The sequence below is a fragment of the Carcharodon carcharias genome, chromosome 11 (genome assembly GCF_017639515.1).
Source record: "Carcharodon carcharias isolate sCarCar2 chromosome 11, sCarCar2.pri, whole genome shotgun sequence".
NCBI lineage: Eukaryota > Metazoa > Chordata > Chondrichthyes > Lamniformes > Lamnidae > Carcharodon > Carcharodon carcharias.
Window position 1 is genome coordinate 24,960,089 of NC_054477.1, and position 19,350 is coordinate 24,979,438.

The following is a 19,350-nucleotide window of genomic DNA, read 5'->3' on the forward strand; positions in this document are numbered from 1 at the left end:
GGAACAGCAGTTGGATCTATCCAGCAACCCAAACAAGGAGCTGAGGCATCCACAGCCATGAGTTGGGTAAAGGAAAAGGTGGAGTGTCACATAACCAAAAAGCTAATGGAAAAAGCCCCTTGGAGGAATACTAAGGAGAATTAAAGTAAATTCCAGAGAGATGTGGCATACCTTTTCGGTTGATCCCATGAAAAGTGAATGAGCCTTAAAGATTTCATTGAGATAAGGGAACTCTGGGGTGTGGGGTGGGGGGTGGGGGGGGGGGGGCGTTGTGGGTGGGTGGGAAGTAAAAATTGGACTGAATTTATAGCATAAGTCTTTATAAGCTTTGGTGTTAAGTTGGTGTGCTTGCTTTGCTTATTTTATTTTTAATATGCTATAATTTGTTTTTTGTTAAAACATGAGAAATCCTGTGGCATAGTTTTGTCAGTTAATTACTGGGTGTGCAAATTTCTTCTTTAAATGTTAACGGTCCTCAAAATGATTGCAACAATAGTGTTAGTGCTATCTTCAACAACAAAATATAATGAAGGGTATTCACACAGAATAGTGATTTCAACTCTGGGGGGAAAAAGCATCTTTTTTAAGCAACATTTTCAGCACCACTGGTTGTCAGGCAACCATATGTAAATGAATCACAGGGCGGCCCAGAAGTGTGAGGAAACTTGGGGGGTAGAGGGAGGAAGCCTTTTAAAGGTATACAATTGCCAGAACTGTCTTCCTTGCTGGATGAAGCTCCGACACTGTTCCAACCCCAACAAAAATGATGAGGAAATACAGCCTCACAAATTCCCTTCTATTCATAGAATCACAGAATCACACAGTGCAGAAGAGGCCCTTCGGCCCATCAAGTCTGCACCGACACATGAGAAACACCTGACCTGCCTATCTAATCCCATTTCCCAGCACTTGGCCTTGAATGTTATGATGTGCCAAGTGCTCATCCAGGTACTTTTTAAAGGATGTGATGCAACCCGCCTCCACCACCCTCCCAGGCAGTGCATTCCAGACCGTCACCACCCTCTGGGTAAAAAAGTTTTTCCTCACATCCTCCCTAAACCTCCTGCCCCTCAACTTGAACTTATGTCCCCTCGTGACTGATACTTCAACTAAGGGGAACAGCTGCTCCCTATCCACCCTGTCCACACCCCTCATAATCTTGTACACCTCGATCAGGTCACCCCTCATTCTTCTCTGCTCCAACGAAAACAACCCAGGTCTATCCAACCTCTCTTCATAACTTAAATGTTTCATCCCAGGCAACATCCTGGTGAATCTCCTCTGCACCCCCTCCAGTGCAATCACATCCTTCCTATAATGTGGTGATCAGAACTGCACACAGTACTCCAGCTGTGGTCTCACCAAGGTTCTATACAACTCCAACATGACCTCCCTATTTTTATAATCGATTGATAAAGGCAAGTGTCCCATTTGCCTTTTTCATCACCGCACTAACATGCCCCTCTGACTTCAGAGATCTATGGACACACACGCTAAGGTCCTTTTGTTCCTCAGAACTTCCTAGTGTCATGCCATTCATTAAATACTTCCTTGTCAAATTACTCCTTCCAAAGTGTATCACCTCACACTTTTCAGGGTTAAATTCCATCTGCCACTTATCTGCCCATTTCACCATCCCGTCTACATCTTCCTGTAACTCAAGACACTCAACCTCACTGCTAACCACCCAGCCAATCTTTGTGTCATCCGCAAACTTACTAATCCTACCCCCCACTTAGTCATCTATGTTGCTTATATAAATTATGAATAATTGGGGACCCAGCACAGATCTCTGTGGTAAAAATTTGGGTCAGAGCCCCTGCGATCTCCTCCCTTGCCTCCCCCAGCAGCCTGGGACACAAATCATCCGGACCTGGAGATTTGTCCACTTTTAAGCCTGCCGACACCTCCATTATCTTGTCACTCCCTATATCAATTTGCTCAAGAAACTCACAGTCTCTCTCCCCGAGTTCCATACCTTCATCCTCATTCTTTTGGGTGAAGACGGATGTGAAGTATTCATTCAACACTTTACCGTGTCCTCTGACCCCACCCATAGATTGCCCCCTTGGTCCCTAATGGGCCCAGCTCTTTCCCTGGTTATCCTCTTCCCAGTGATATACTTTTGAATATCTTGGGATTTTCCCTACTTTTCCCTTTCACAGCTGACAATTGGAACAAAATCAAGCAGTTACCACAGTAAGCTGATGAGCAGAAGATTCTGCCGCTGTAGTCTTGTTGACTGTTGGGATGGCAGTGAACGAGTGTTTGTGATTAAATCAGTGACTTGGGCCTGCCAGCCATTCAGAATGCACTGCCATGGTAACCAGAACTGTCAATATCAGAGAAATGTTAGGAGAGATGTTTATCATCAAAAAGGGTGGCATAGATTACAGACTCATTGAATTGCATGACCAATGTTTCTTTTGCAGAGAGAGGGCATTATATAATATGAAAATAAATTTTGAATCCCAGGTCTTCCAGTCATTTTCCTATAAATCTTTCCTCCTCCCTGCACTCTAGTCACATCAAAGTCAAAACTAACCCACCGCCTTCTTTTTATTCTTTCATGGGATGTGGGTGCCGCTGGCTGGGCCAGCATTTATTGCCCATTCCTAATTTCCCTTGAGAAGGTGGTGGTGAGTTGCCTTCTTGAACCGCTGCAGCCCATGTGGTGTAGGTACACCCACAGTGCATCTGCTGCCCTTGTCCTTCGAGGTGGTAGATGTCGCGGGTTTGGAAGGAGCTGATACATTTAACCCATTCCCATCAGACCCTCAAAATAAAGTTCGCTTCAGCTTTCTTTTTAATCTAAAATAAGGTTGCCAACCCTCGAAGATTGCCCTGGAGTCTCCAAGAAGTGAAGGTCAGTGTTCAGATCACTGCTGTGGGGAATCCTGGAGAAAAAAAAATCATTGGCCATTAAAACGTTTGGCGGTGTGTTAATGGAGGCAATGGAGGGTCTCACCCATTGGCTGAAGGACCAGCGAGAGCCCCGCGTTGCCTCTCTTTGGTAAGGCCAGCCATATTAAGTGTCACTCTGGCATTTAACTGGACAGTGGTGAAGTGTCAAGGGCCCCAGGGGCAGAAGTCCCGCCTGCAGACAGCTTCTGGCCAATCAGAAGCCGGCAGCTCTATTGAGTGGCAGTGACTCCTGGTTGCTGCTGCTGATATGACACCCATCCAAGGCCTAGCATCGTTGCTGGTTCCAGGCCACAGGTGAGTGACGGCCGGGTGGTGGGGGTGGGGGGGGGTGGGTAGGGTGGGGGAAGAGGTGTTCACGGGGTGGGACTCATGGAAGAAAGGGGAAGATGGAGCCAGTGACGAGAGTCAAGGGTTGACTCTCAGCTTGCCCCACTCCACCCCACAGCCCCCCCCACTTTGTAATCCTGGGTCCCTCAATCAGACACTGAGTGCCTTTGAATGAGGCACCCCTGCAAGAGCATGCAAGCTCATCACATGATGAGCCCTCTGCCAGTTGCTGGGTCAATATGATTGGTGGCAGCAGGGAAGTTCATTAATTGCCCATTTAATGACCTCACTTGACAGTGGGACAGGAAGACCGCCCACAGACTTAATTGGGGCAGCAGGGGAAAGATAGTGGGGTCCCCACCCGTCACCATCCCGCTTCTTTCAATGCCCACACCCCCGCCACCAAATTCACCATGGGAGAGGGCATTAAGCTCTGCCCACTGTATTTTTAAAATGCTTTTGAGCACTTATTTATTAGTTACAAAAATAGTGGATTTGGGGGAAGAAAGTTGTTTAACTGACAGTCAAGAATGATCCAGTTGCCTAAATGAAGAGTCCGTGTGCTTTCCTATTGGTTAAGGAAGGCGGCACACTATGAGAATGTGAGTATATTGGGTGATAAACGGTGGGAGTGTGGGGGTGGAGAAGTAGGAGGCAGAAAATGTGATGACACCTCTTCTGGAATAAGTCTAACTGGATTGAACTGATGGGAAGGAGGGACTACGTGATGATGCACATGTTGGGTGACCAATGGCAGGAGCCTGGAGGGGGGCAGCTGAAGGTAGGAGGTCATGTGATGTCATCTCCCAGAATGTAGGCCCTGCTAGAGTTGGTAACCTGTTAATATGCCCAATTCTTGGAGACAGCAGTTACAAACCACAGACTTGTGTTTCAGTGACATCTCTGCCTCATTTTCTTAAAGAAACTGAATCAAGGCTCTGTTTGTCACATGATCTCAGAGTCCTCTATTCCACCCTAACTTCACTGTGCAAATGCACAATGGTAAGACCAATCTCCATTTAGAAGCCTTGTTCATTTTCATCTGTACTCTGGGCTCCAACAATAGTTGTTTCCAACCAGAAGCTGGCTTTTAAACTAATGAATATGCCTCAAGCATGGGAGATTTTGTTTGCACCCAGAGCAACTACCTCTTTATGTGTGGCTTGCAGTTGGCAGACATAACTGTCATTCTTCTGTTGTCACCCAGAGGCTGATTCCCTCTCAGGCTCCTAGGTGGTCATGGGGTTAATTTGAATGAGTTCATATGTGTGATGACCTCCTATAAATTAACCCCAGCAACTCCCATAAATAAACTCCATTGCCTCTCCTGCTGTTCTCCGATTCTCCCTCACTTACTCCCGCTGCTCTCCGGTTCTTCCTCCCTCTTCCCCGCTGGTCTCCAATTATACCTCGCTTTCTTCCCTTGGCTGTCCCCCACTGGTCCCTGGCTTTCCTCTGCTCTTTCCCACTGACCTCCGCAATGGAATCCCTGATTGGCCACCAAAAAGTTCTGATGGAATGGCCAATCAAGACACTGAAAGTTGAATCAAGCAGGGCGACCAAAAGCCCTCCTACTGAGAACTAGTCCAATTTGGCGAGGGGAAAGATTGCCTCTGGTGCCGGCTGTTGATGCCGGTGAGAAGGATCTCTGCACATATGGGAGCGTCCTGATGCAGTGGCTTAACAGTCGGTGAATGGGCGGCATTCTAGTTCACAGGGCATAGCCGAGGGGGTTTTTGGGTTTGTGACAGTAAATGGAGTATGAGGTAAGGGAGGGTGGGGGGGGAGCAAGTGAAGAGAAGAGATGCTGATGCTGTGCGAAAAGGTGAAGTGCTGACGGAAACCTCTGGGACAGTCCACGCAAAGAGGGAAAAACTGCAATCCATGACACTTCAGCTATTTTGAGCAAATTGTCGGGACACTGGGATGTTTTCTGAAAACTGGGACTGTCTGAGGAGGTCTGGCCACCGTAAACCTTATAAAATTGACAGGCTTTTAAAACCCAAGCTTTACATTGAGTATTCACTACTCATTAATTTAATTTAACTGAGCTCCTCTCCACAGATGCTGCCAGACCTGATGAGTTTTTCCAGGTATTTTTGTGTTTGTTTTGGATTTCCGGCATCCGCAGTTTTTTGCTTTTAATTTAATTTAATTTAACTGATTAATTTACCTTGTCTTTGACCTTTTCACGGTTGATTCTGGCCTGCTCTGTGTGTGTGCTGCCTGTTCGCCCATGTTCTCAAATTCAAAGAAATGTTAAAGACACTTTAGAAAAAAGGATCATATTTTGTTGCAGCTATTTGAATTGGTATTTTAAGCTTTAATTCACACAAGAATTGAAAATAAAAACATTTCTGCATTTTTGCAACACATTTCTTTTTTTGAAAGCAGTGCCCAAAAGTCAACCAAAAGTTATATTCAAAGTGATAGCCAGCCAGAACAATAATTTTTTTTGCAAAAGTAGTGTGAATCACTGAATTAAAATTCTAAACCACATGTTCTGAATGAGTATTTCTTGAGGTGTTACAGCTCTTTGAAAGCCAATTACTGCAGCACTGATTACATAGATATATTAGGAATTTTACTCTATTGTTAGGAGTTTGAATTGCAGGAAATAATCAAATCAGCATCATTGTCTTCAAAACTGGAACTAACCCAATCTCTACAATTCTACAACTCAAGAGGATTTGAAATTAGATTACATGGGATAATTTAAATCACTGAAACTTTGGTTTAAACAAAAAGCAGAATAAGCATCTTAATGTTATGGGATAAAGATGATCAAATATCGAACTGAACACAATGATTTCTCCCTTGCTGCGATGAAAATGCTGGTGTCACCGGTGGAGGACAACTGACCTGAATTAAACAGTTGGGATTTGGGGATAATAGCGATTTGCCGAAGCTTTGCCTGATTGCATTTCATATTTCATTCGATTCCGTTTCAATGAGGGAGTAATTTTCCACACATTTCCCTTAGCAGATTAAGCAAATTGGAAGTAGGTTATCTTAGGGTTGATTTCTCGTGGAGGGATAATGTTTGATGCCCCAATGACTTTTTCTTGGTTCTATGGTGTTTTAAGTTGTTATTTGATCCTTGTATCTTCCCCAAGTTTAAAAAAACAAATTAAAGTAAATAAGGCTCGGATCAGCCGAGCTTCTAACACATTTGACTCAGAACCAGAAGGTTCCTTCACTGCTGCTGGGTCAAAATCCTGGAACACCCTCCCCAACAGCACTGTGGGTGTACCTACACCACATGGACTGCAACGGTTCAAGAAGGCAGCTCACCACCACCTTCTCAAGGGCAATTAGGAATGGACAATAAATGCTGCCCTAGCCAATGACGCCCACATCCCATGAATGAACTTAAAAAGAAATCCAGATACAGTTCAGGATTTGAGCACAGTACACCAGCGACAACACTTCGAAATACTTTATTGGCTGTTAAGTATATTGGGATGTCTTGAGCTTGTGAATGTTGCCGTGTGAATGCAAATGCTTTCTTTTACATAACCAGATTGATTCACCAGTACAGATTTTGAGGCAGTGTTATGTTCGAGAGCATGAGATGCTATCCTTTAGATGAGGAATTAAACTGAGGCCATATTTTCCTGTCCCAGTGGCTCAGGTGCGGGTTAAAGATCCCATGGTACTACTTGCAGAGCAGCAGGAAGTTCTCCTAATCCGTCAACAGCACAAAAAAATTCTCAAATAATCATTCATCTTGGTGTTGCAGTCAAAGCAGTTTGTTGTACTTGAAGTGCTTTGAAATTTTCCTGAGAAGCATAGTTAAGTGTCAAACTTTGTTTAGTGATTTGTTTAGCACTCTTGCCCTCAGAGTCAGAAGGTTGTGGGTTCAGCACTGAACGTTCGGAGTTGCCATCCATCAGATGAGATGTAAAACTGTGGCCTTGTCTCCCTCTCAGGTGAATTTAAAACATCTTTGTTACTGGTTGCACTTAAAAGATAATGAATCAAAGCTTGGGGGATATACAGGAGGGTGGCTGATATGGTTAGTTGGGAAGATTTGAGATAGATGGGAGGATATGATGTAACATTTGGCTTCTGATAGCTGTGTCTTTAGGCAAAGCCCATTGCTTCTATGGCCATGGTAACCAACAGATGTAATTGGCTGCACAATCAGGTAGTAACAAAAGTGTGCTCCTATTCTGGAAGCATTTTCTTATGCAGCAACCCAGCTGATCAGAATTTTAACAAATTCAAAGGTGCTTATTGGCTAGGATTTGCTGTTTGAAATTAGCAACAGGAAGACCATCATGCTTGTAAGTTGTTAATACTTGTAAATTACAGATGGCGGAAGAGGAAAACTATCTTTAATTTGCTAGTCCTTAGTTTTCTGGAGCTCTGAGCGTCATGGATTAGAACTTATGTAACACTTCAGGTCATATAGTACTTTTCATCCAAAAGTCATGTCAATTATCAGATTAGCAAAAATTGCATTTTGAAATGCGTATTTTAGCCTATTGTAGACTGACTCTATCTTTATCATTTGAAGTAATGTAGTTTCACTAACTTGCTGTGGGTTATTGTTCTGTTCCATTACTCTACTTATAATACTGGGGAATTAGGTGGTGAAAGCATATCCAGAACAACTTTCATGAGAGAATTACTTGAAGGGGAAAAATTGCAGGGCTATAGGAAAGAGGAGGGGAGTGAGACTGATTGGATAGCTCTTTCAAAATGCTGGCACTGGCACAATGGGCAAAATGGCCTCCTTCTGTGCTGCATCATTCTATGATTCTCTATAATCGCCAACATACATCTTTCAAACACATTGTCCCCTAACCGCACAATAATTGGCACCTATTGAGTAATCGACTTACAGTTGATTGTATGATGCACAATGCCATGGCTCAATATTCTATTGGCATCATGTGAACAAACAGCACCTTTGATTCATTGGGTTCTCAGTTTGTCTATGGAAAGTGCTGTGAGCATGGTCCAATAGTCATGGGAGAGACCCTGACCTGAAACTATACTCTCAGCATAAACCATCACCTTCAGGCAAAGAGGAACAAAAACAATCAGAGAGGGACAAGTATATGTTCATAGGTTTCTGTCTATGCTTGCCGCTCCAGGAGGTCACAAAGTCTGGGAGAATCTGATAGTGTGAATTGACCACTGTCATTTGGAAACAAAATTCCTGCTGGGGTGCAGAAGCAGCACCTGCTGTAAGATTTGAGACTATTCACTTTTGCTAAGACCCAAGAATTACAAGAATAACGGAACACACTTAAATATCTGAGTTAGCCATTATGATTTATTAGGTTACCTAGGCATCAAAATCACACAATACAATGGCTACTATGGAGTTTTTGACACCTGCAAAAAAATGTTTGAAATATGGCGCAAGAATTTATACATACAATCACCCATAAGCAGTCACTTCACATTGATTATAGTCTCTCTAGTGACTAACTAGGTCACTCTTCTCTCCAACTGCAGTAATGAGGTTCCTTTAACAGCCACTTTTATATATATTTTTTCAACAGTGGACAGGACTTTACACTAACAGGGACCCATTGCCCAGTAAAAATCTTTCATGATATAAATTATCCAGTGAAGTGGTGAGTTCTTTGTTTGAACCATGGAGTTAAAGCCTGCCTTTATGTTATCCATTCTACATGAACTCCTAAAGTTTTCAGATATGCCATCTGTCTTTGATCAACTCAGCTTTTATATTATCTTCCTTTATCTCATCCGAGACTGTTTTTCACAATTCTTTCAAAGCATCTCGTCTCTGATTTGCAAACTAACTTTCAGAGCTTCCTCATTTGTATCCGCCTGTTACCAGTCATTTATGCTCAGAGCCGTTCATAATGGTTATCCAATCCAAATGTTCTCTGTTCTTAATAAACCATTGAAATCATACTATTGATGTACACACTCAATAGCTTTGTATTCCAGCAAGTATAATGTTTTAAAACAGCTTTGAAGTATTGTTACGACCGGGATGGGAGGAGTGTGCAGTTTATCTAGCCCCGCTACTCCACAGGTCTCATCATTAGTTTAAAGGTTTAATTCACTCACCAAAATGGCCAATTATTTACCTTTGCTACTGTTAGACCCAAAATAAAAAAGACTTTAACTAGGCTTCTTTCAATAAACTCAGAATGATTGATTTATTATAAAACAAAACTTATTTTTTAAAACAAGTTGCAAGACGGGTTAACACATAATTTGTAACCTGGAAGTATAACTATCTATCCCTCTTAAAATTCCCCAGCACACACACATACATAAACAAAGGACAAACAGATAGATGGGCCGTTGAAGAAAAGGCTTTATAAAAGAAAGGAAAGCGTTCACAGGGTTTCAGAGCTGTTAATCTGGAGCTCTCTCAAGTGAAGATAGATCACTAGTCTGAGTAGATGGCTGGAAGTTCTCACCAACGGAACTTTGGCATGGAGGTAAATAGAGCCGGGTCAATCCTTCTCATCTCAGCCTCTCAGGTTTTCAAAGACTTACAAGTTCCACTGAGATGAGGATTCCTAATTGGATATTGATAGCCAATCTATTCCAAGCAAGGCAAGTAGATTGAGTTGGGCAGTTTCACTTTTTCAGTTCATTCCCAACTGAGTTCAAAAAACAAGTTCAAAACTTAAAGCTCATCTCTGTCAGGTGATTTCCAGTAAATCACTAGCCTTTGACTTTAAACCAGTTTTTTCCCTTTCATTTGAAGTAATTACAGTTTGAATAAGCAAACAGCTCTCTCCCCATCCTCAAGAGGTCAGTTAGCTGAAGTCTTGCTGATAGTCCAAGGTGAACTTACGCCCCTTCTTAAAAAAAATCCAGATCAGCTTCCAAGTGGCCGGATAATGCAATGTCCTTCCATATTTTAAAAGAAAATATTGTCTTGGAATTTCTGGTTCTAACAATATGGCTGATTGTTGTTCTCTTTAGCTCTCCATTATAACAGTGGGCCTCACAGCCAAACATTCCATGGCCTGGAGAATCTTGTTTTCTCTTATCTGAGAACAGCATTTAGCACTTGCAGTTTACTTTGAAAAGTCTTTTGGCCTTGCAAAACATGCTCGTAAAATTTGGTCAAAGTAGTTTCTGTACAGCTGGCTACAGTAAAGAGCACTTTGTATCTCATCTAAACTGTCAAAGGACCTGGGTTGAATACCTTTCACAAGTCTCACTACAAGTTCTGAAGTTAGTCAAGAATGTTGCATGTTACAGTTTCTTAGACTACCTATTCTGTTGAAGCCCTTGGGACAGAGGCCGATGGGCTGAGGTTAGCTCACTGTGCCAGGAGTGGTACCATTGCCTGCTCAGGATGTCAGTGCAGAGAGCAACCAGGCCTCTGACAGAAAGCAATTGACCCCCTCCAAAATTGCTTACATTTATTTAGTAAATATCTGGGGACTTATAATGTTCTCACAAGAGCTTGTGCCAAGTTTTGCTTGGCATGAGTTTTGTCAAGTGCTTTTGAAGGGCAAAGAGAGGAAAGTCCCACTGGCAGTGAGGTAATGGAATTACTCCTAGCTCCCTGCACCCTGGGTGTATAGGAAGGGTGGAATCCGGGGGTACCTGGGTGTTCTAATCCATGTTCCTGCATCCCCCTCCTTCAAATCCCAGTACCCTTCGGAAGAAGTCAGCCTTCTTGCCTCTTGCAGACTCACAAATTTTGGAGCCAGTCACTTTTCTTATTCTTTCATTCCTAGCTGCATAAGTTTCAAATTTTCAGCTTTGCTTCATGAGGACTCAAAACGTCAACTTTGCTCTTCTCCACCGATGTTGCCAGACCCGCTGAGTTTTTCCAAGTAATTCTGTTTTTGTTTAATAAAATTACTGCCTAACAACTATCTTCCCATTATTTTTTACACGTCCTCTGGCTCCATTTTTCTTTAGATCTGTTTATTTTACCTCTAACAGATGGATTAATATATCAGAGGCTTTGGAGCAGATTGCCTGCTCACCCCATTAGCAGGGTGTCTTGGCAGAAACTAACTGGAGAGAAAACAAAATACAAATAAAGGATAAAATATTCTCTTTGGGAACCCAGCTTCAGTGAAAAGCCACAATATGAGAGGAGGAACTAACGATGCAGTCAATGGTCCTATGGTGCTGAATAACAGCAGGAGGAGGAAGAAGAATGGCCTAGTGGAATATGACCGGAGGCCGCACTTTGCTGAAAGAATAATTGTGTGTTAATTATGCATACCGTTGTTAATGAGTAATTTGGCCAGCAAGTTCAGGGCATTAAGAGAAATGCCATTGGGGTGCCAGTCTTTAGAACTTTGTAAAAAAAAATATATTTTTGTCATGCAATGTGGGTGTCACTAGCAAAGCCAATGTTTGTTACAGATTCCTAATTTCCCTTGGACTGTATGGCTTGCCAGAGGGCAATTAACAGTCAACCACATCACTGTGAATCTGGAGGTCATGTATATGTGAGACCAGGTAAAGGATTTCCTTCTCTCTGAGAGACATTAGTGAACCAGATGGGTTTTTCCAACAATTGATGATAGGTTCATGGTCACCATAACTGAGACCAGCCTTCAATTATGTTTCTATAAACCCCAACTGCTGCAGTGGGACTTAAAACCCTGTCCCCAGAGCATTATCCTGGGATTACTAGACCAGTAACATAACCACTATGCCACCATCTTCCCCTGCTGGTTGATGTATGTTTCTCCATCTTTTGCTTTGTCTGAAAGGTCATCAACCTGAAATGTTAACTCTGTTTCTTTCTCCACAGATGCTGCCTCACATGCTGAGTACTTCCAACATTTTCAGTTTTTATATCAGATTTTCAGCATCTGCAGTGTTTAGCTTTCGAGAAACTAAATGATACAATTTTTAAAAAACGATGCAGGATCAGAGAGACCTGCGGGTCCATATAAACAGTCCCTTAAGATGGCAGGAAAAAAGCTGCTAAAAGGTCTATGGGACCCTTAGCTTCACTAATAGAAGTGTACGCTACAAAAGTAAGGAAGTTATGGTAAACTTTCATAAAAACTGGCTAGGCTTCATCTGGGGTACTGTGGCCAACTCTGGGCACCACACTTGGGGAAGATGTCAATGCCGAAGAAGGTGTGGGGGAACTTTCCTGAAAGGGTATGAAGGATTAACACAGTGAGTAGTTAGGATTTGGAATGCACTGCCTGGAAGTGTGGTGGAGGTAGGTTCAATTGAGGCATTCAAGAGGGCATTGGATGATTATCTAAATACAAACAGTGTGCAGGGTTACGGGAAAAGGGCAGGATTTTGGTATTAAGTTAAAATGCTCAAAGAGCTGGTGCAGACACAATGGGCTGAATGGCCTCCTTCTACACCGTAACAATTCTGTAAAAATTTCAGTTACGTGGATAGACTAGTGAACTAGGATTGCTCACCTTAAAAAATGAGAGCACATCCTGCGTTCCTACCAACATGCATTACGTTTATGTGTTATTTATCAACTTGGTTATTCCAATGTTCTCCTGATCAGCCTCCCATCATCGACCTTCAATAAACTTGATCTCCTCTAAAATTCAACGGCACGTACCCTAACTCCCAGCTCTGAAGAAGGGTCATACGGACTCGGAACATTAACTCTGTTTCTCTCTCCACAGATGCTGCCGGACCTGCTGAATTTTTCCAGCATTTTCTGTTTTTATTTCAGATTTCCAGCATCCGCAGCATTTTGCTTTCAACCCAACAGGCCCGGCTCACTCATCACCCCTGTGCTCGCTGAGACTCTCTGTCCGGCAACACCTCAATTTTAGTGCTGTCCTCTTCATGCCGAAATCCTCCATCCCTCACTCCTCCTAGCTGAACCCGAAATATGAGCACCATGTGTTCTCTGAACGCGGGTGTGTGAGTGCTCCTGGGCGGGGAGTGAAGCCCTATCTGCTCTCTGAAAGCAGTGGTGTCAGCGCTGTGAGATTCTGAGCCTGTCTGAAGGTGACCAGATCAAATTACACAGCGCACAGACCTTAAATTACTCGACAGCAGGCGGGCTCAAATGACATGTTTCAGGCAAACTATGGCGTGTGTCTTTTCCTCCAGGGGGACCAATCAGAAATCTAGTCCAGAAGAAGGGTTATATTCAAATTAAAATGTTAACTCTGTTTCAATTCGTTTCAATCGTTCAATTCAAAAGTCATTGTCCATTTGGAAACTCATTGCAGGTACCTTGCTCATTCACAATAAAATGAATAACTAACAATGAAAAAAAAAATCTACATCACGAACGATGAGCAATGTGAGCTCCATGTCACCGTGATGCAGTGCCATCTTATCTCTTAAGTACACAAAAGCCAGAAATTTCCCCTTGTCGGGCGGGCTCGGTGGGTGAGGGGCGGTCGGGAAGCTGACCGCCGCCTGTGATTGGCTCCGCTCCGCGATTTCACACGGGCGGGCTAATTAAAGCCCGCCCTGCGTGGATCATGAGCGGCAGTGCTGAGCTCTGCCTGTGTGGGCCGGGGGAGGAGGAAGGATGGAGAGCGGGCCTGGCTCATGAAAGAGGGTTCCTAAAAAATGTTTCGCCTGCCCGCCAACCGTAAGGTTGGATGGGCAGCGTAAATTTGATTTTAATGAGCTGGTTAATGGCCTTGGTAAGACTTTCAGTTATTGGTGGACGCACAGCCGACTCCAATGCGCGCCTGCTGAACGAAATATCACGCGAGAGCATGATGATGTCGGAACGTACACCTGCACACCACATTCTGGTCAAACAGTACATAGGCAAATTCCTCTCCTTGGCAAGAGGGCTGATTTGGTGGGTGTTAGGAATTAAGACAAAAGCTTTCCAGGGAGACTGTCCTGGAGACGTGAGGAGCAATGGACACACAACTATTGTTCAGTACCTGGTAACATGGCAGCGAATGCACCACCTATTTGAGTCTCCTCCCTCCTTCCACGACCTTTGTCGTGCCTTTTCCACCATAGGAGAGGATACAGGTGAGCTGGGACTCATGCTGACACAGGAGGAATACTGTCAAAAAGTTTCCCCAGTCCATGCGTGGCCTTGGCTCCGGCTTTACCACGATGATCGTGGGCCTTGCCTAGCTTGGCTGGTTGATGTTGTCCCACCTGCCCCGGATTTGGTGTTGCACGAGGGCTCCTGACGATGGGGGCTGCTGGACTTGGAGAAAAAAATCCTGCGGGGCATGCCGGCTCTTTCTGTACTGCTGGAGGAGGGCGAGGTTCCATCACCACTCCCAGGTGGCGGGGTAATCAGGCAGAGGCATGGGGGACCTGGACCTGGTCCGGTCCCAGGCCCATCTGGGTAGTTTCCACCGTGGCTCCATGACTTGAGGGAATGCTGCACCGGCGGAGAGCCAGCCTGCAGAAGACTGGTCTCCCTCCACAGATGCTGCCAGACCTCTTGAATAATTCCTGCACTTCCTGTTTTTATTTCAGATTTCCGGCATCCGCAGCATTTTATTTTTATTTTCTAGAAATTAGTCCAACCCACTTGTGCTGCAAATGATCGCTGCCCATTCCTTCCTCACCCAAAACCACAACAACAACCAGATTTCCTCCTCAGTCAACTTGCTCTTTGTTTGTTTGGCTTTACTGTTTTCAATTGGCTGAAATGTTGTAACAATGACAGTAGTTTAACTGGATTGATTGTGAAGCATTTTGCACCATTCTGAGGACCCGATCAGGTGTTGTACAATTGCAAGTTCATTCTTTTCTCCTCATTTTCATGTCTTGAATCCTCTCTACATAACATTTTCAGCTGTAATTGTGATATGAAATTAGCACTGAAATAGAAAAAAAAATGCACAATTGGTCCTGTCTACAGAAAACCAAGCTACCACCTGGAGATCCTAAATTGTTAATTGTTTTAATTTGCATCAGTCATTAGCTTTTGGCAGTGCTTTCAGATGCGCAAAGTGAGCTGCTGTTTCATATTTATCACACACAGTTTGATAGCCAAAACTGCGAGAAAAATCAACTCAAATAAAGCTCCTAAAGTTTTTTTTGATCAGATTTGTGTTATTATATTTCATTGACGTTGCATATTTTGCGTGAAACATTGTTCTTGTACTAACTGCAGATGTACATTTTTAATAGGCTGGATCGCAATGTTGGGTGCAATATGGCTCCTGGTGTTGGCTGACATCCATGACTTTGAGATTATACTGCACAGAGTAGAATGGGCAACACTTCTCTTCTTTGCTGCACTCTTTGTCCTGATGGAGGTATTTTACATTTGTTATTACTCTCATTTTTATTTAAGATTAAGAGCTCAGTTGTATCTAGAATCTAGAACATGGGAGCACGTTCTTAGGATAAGGGGCCAATCATTTAGGACTGAGATGAGGAGAAATTTCTTCACTCAAAGGGTTGTGAATCTTTGGCATTCTCTACCCCAGAGAGTTGTGGATGCTCCGTCGTTGAATATATTGAAGGTGGGGAGAGACAAATTTTCAGCCTCACAGGGAATCAAGGGGTATGGGGAGTGGGTGGGATGTTGGAACTGAGACAAAAGATCAGCCATGATTTTATTGAATGGCGGAGCAGTCTCGAAGGTCCAGATTGTCTATTCCTGTTCTCATTCCTTATGTTTTTATAGAACCATAGAACACTACAACACAGAAAAACAGGCCATTCGGCCCTTCTAGTCTGCGCTGAAATATTATTCCACGAGTCCCATTGACCTGCACCTAGTCCATAACCTTCTAGACCTCTCCCATCCATGTATCTATCTAATTTGTTCTTAAAACTTAAGAGTGAGCCCACATTTACCACGTCAGATGGTAGCTCGTTCCACACTCTCACCAATCTCTGAGTGAAGAAGTTCCCCCTAATGTTCCCCCTAAACCTTGCCCCTTTTACCCTAAAGCCATGTCCTGTCATGTTTATTTCTCCTAATCTAAGTGGAAAGAGCCTACTCGCATTTACTCTGTCTATACCCCTCATAATTTGTGTAAACTTCTATCAAATCTTCCCTCATTCTGCTTCGCTCCAAGGAATAAAGTCCTAACCTGTTTAATCTTTCCCTGTAACTCAACTCCTTAAGACCCGGCAACATCCTAGTAAATCTCTCTGCACTCTCTCAATCTTACTGATATCCTTCCTGTAGTTAGGCGAACAGAACTGCACATAATACTCCAAAGTTAGCCTCACCAATGTCTTATACAACCTCACCATAACTTCCCAACTCCTATACTCAATATTTTGATTTATGAAGGCCAGTATGCCAAAAGCTTTCTTTACAACCTTGTCTATCTGTGACGCCGCTTTCAGGGAACTATGTATCTGAACTCCCAGATCCCTTTGTTTCTCCTCAGTGCCCTAACATTTACTGTGTATGTCCTACCTTGGTTTGACCTTCCAAAATGTAACACCTCACACTTTTCTGCATTAAATTCTATTTGCCATTTTCTGGCCCATTTTTCCAGTTGGTCCAGATCCCTCTGCAAGCTTTGAAAGCCTCCCCCACTGTACACAACCCCTCCAATCTTAGTGTCATCAGCAAACTTGCTGATCCAATTTACTACATTATCATCCAAATAATTGATATAGACAACAAACAACAATGGTCCCAGCACCGATCCCTGAGGCACACCACTAGTCACAGACCTCCAGTCTGAGAAACAATCATCCACTACCACTCTCTGTCTTCTCCCACACAGCCAATTTCGAATCCAGTTTACAACCTCTCCATGGATACCAAGTGTCTGAACTTTCTGACCTAACCTCCCATGTGGGACCTTGTCAAAGGCCTTACTAAAGTCCATGTAGACAACATCCACAGCCTTTCCTTCATCTACTTTCTTGGTAACCTCCTCGAAAAACTATACAAAGTTCGGTAAAACACGACCTACCACACACAAAGCCATGCTGACTATCCTTAATCAGCCCTTGGCTGTCCAAATAATTATATATCCAATCTCTCAAAACACCTTCCAATAATTTACCTACTACTGACATCAGGCTCACTGGCCTGTAATTACCTGGTTTACTTTTGGAGCCTTTCTTAAGCAACGGAACAACATGAGCTACCCTCCAATCCTCCGGCACCTCACCCGTGGCTAAGGATATTTTAAATATTTCTGCCAGGGCCCTTGCAATTTCTACATTAGTCTCTCTCAAGGTCCGAGGGAATATCATGTCAGGCCCGGGGGATTTATCTACCTTTATTCGCTGTAAGGCAGCAAGCACCTCCTCCTCTTTAATCTCTATACGTTCCATGAAACTACTGCTTGTTTCCCTTCCTTCCTTATACACTATGCCAGTTTTCTGAGTAAATACTGATGCAAAAAAACTGTTTAAGATCTCCCCATCTCGTGAGGCTCCACACATAGACGACCACTCTGATCTTCAAGGGGACCAATTGTGTCCCTTACTATCCTTTTACTCTTAATATACTTGTAGAAACCCTTCGGGTTTACCTTCACATTATCTGCCAAAGCAACCTCATGTCTTCTTTTTGCCTTGCTGATTTCCTTTTTTAGTATTTTCTTACATTTTCTATACTCTACAAGTACCTTATTTGCTTCTTGTTGCCTATACCTGCTGTACACCTCTCTCTTCTTCTTAACCATTTCGCCAATATCCCTTGAAAACCAAGGTTCCCTATGCCTGTTAACTTTGCCTTTAATCCTGACAGGAACATGCAAACTCTGCACTCTCAAAATTTCGCCTTTGAATGCCTTCCACTTACTGAACACATCTTTGCCAGAAAACAACTTATCCCAATCCACTCTTCCTAGATCCTTTCTCATTTCCACAAAATTGGCCTTTCTCCAATTTAGAATCTCAACTCGAGGACCAGACCTATCCTTACCCATAGTTAACTTAAAACTAATGACATTGTGGTCACTGGACCCAAAATGTTCACCTACACATACTTCTGTCACCTGACATGTCTGGTTCCCTAATAGGAGATCAAGTATTGCATCCTCTCTCATTGGTACCTCCATATATTGATTTAGAAAACTTTCCTGAATACATTTGACAAACTCCAAACTATCCAGCCCTTTTACAGTGTGGGAATCCCAGTCAATATGTGGAAAGTTAAAATCTCCTACTATCACAACTTCCTGTTTCTTACTTCGGTCTGCTATCTCTCTACAGATTTGCTCCTCCAATTCTCTCTGACTATTGGGCGGACTATAAAACAACCCTATTAGTGTGGTCACACCTTTCCCATTCCTCAGCTCCACCCATTTGGCCTCTGTAGATGAGTCCTCTGGGCTGTCCTGCTTACGCACAGCTGTGATATTTTCCCTGACTAGTAATGCCACTCCTCCCCCTTTCATCCCTCCCCCTTTATCACGTCTGAAACAATGGAACCCCGGAACATTGAGCTGCCAGTCCTGCCCCTCCTGCAACCAAGTCTCACTAATAGCAATAATGTCGTAATCCCACGTGCCAATCTACGCCCTAAGCTCATCTGCCTTTCCGACAATACTCCTTGCATTGAAATAGATGCACCTGAGAACATTTCTATCACGTACGGACCCTTGATTTCTGTCTATACATGCATCCTCGCTTGACCTTTATCCTCCTCCACCTCTCTTTCTGCTCTAACACTCTGGTTCCCCTCCCCCTGCAAATCTAGTTTAAACGCCCCGGAGCAGCATTAGCAAACCCACCCGCAAGGATGTTAGTCCCCCTCCAATTCAGGTGCAAACTGTCCCATCGGAACATGTCCCACCTTCCCTGAAACAGAGCCCAATTGTCTAGAAACATGAAGCCCTCCCTCCTTCACCATCTCCTTAGCCACGTATTTAGCTGCATTATCCTCCTATTTCTAGCCTCACTAGCACATGGCAGGGGTAGCACTCCTGAGATCTCAACCCTGGAGGTCCTGTCCTTCAACTTAGCACCTAACTCCCTAAACTCTCTTTGCAGGACCTCCTCCTCCTTCCTATCCACCTCATTGGTCCCTACATGGACCATGACATCTGGCTGCTCACCCTCCCTCCTGAGAATACTGAGAACTCGGTCTGAGATATCACGGACCCTGGCACCAGGGAGGCAACAGACCATCCGGGATTCTCGATCTCTCCCACAGACCTCCTATCTGTCCCCCTAACTATCAAATCCCCTAGCACTACTGCTCTCCTCTTTTCCCTCCCTCCTTTCTGAGCTGAGGGTCCAGCCTCGGTGCCAGAGACA

The 19,350-nt window shown here is 43.7% G+C and overlaps 1 protein-coding gene across 1 annotated transcript in view; it reads left to right on the plus strand.

The window, feature by feature from the left end:
- Nucleotides 1-19,350, plus strand: part of oca2 (oculocutaneous albinism II) — a 530,409-nt gene that overhangs the window by 392,934 nt on the left and 118,125 nt on the right. Inside the window, exon 19 of the mRNA XM_041198655.1 lies at nt 15,295-15,422. Within this exon, the coding sequence (XP_041054589.1) occupies nt 15,295-15,422 (128 nt within the window). The remainder of the gene's footprint in view (nt 1-15,294; nt 15,423-19,350) is intronic.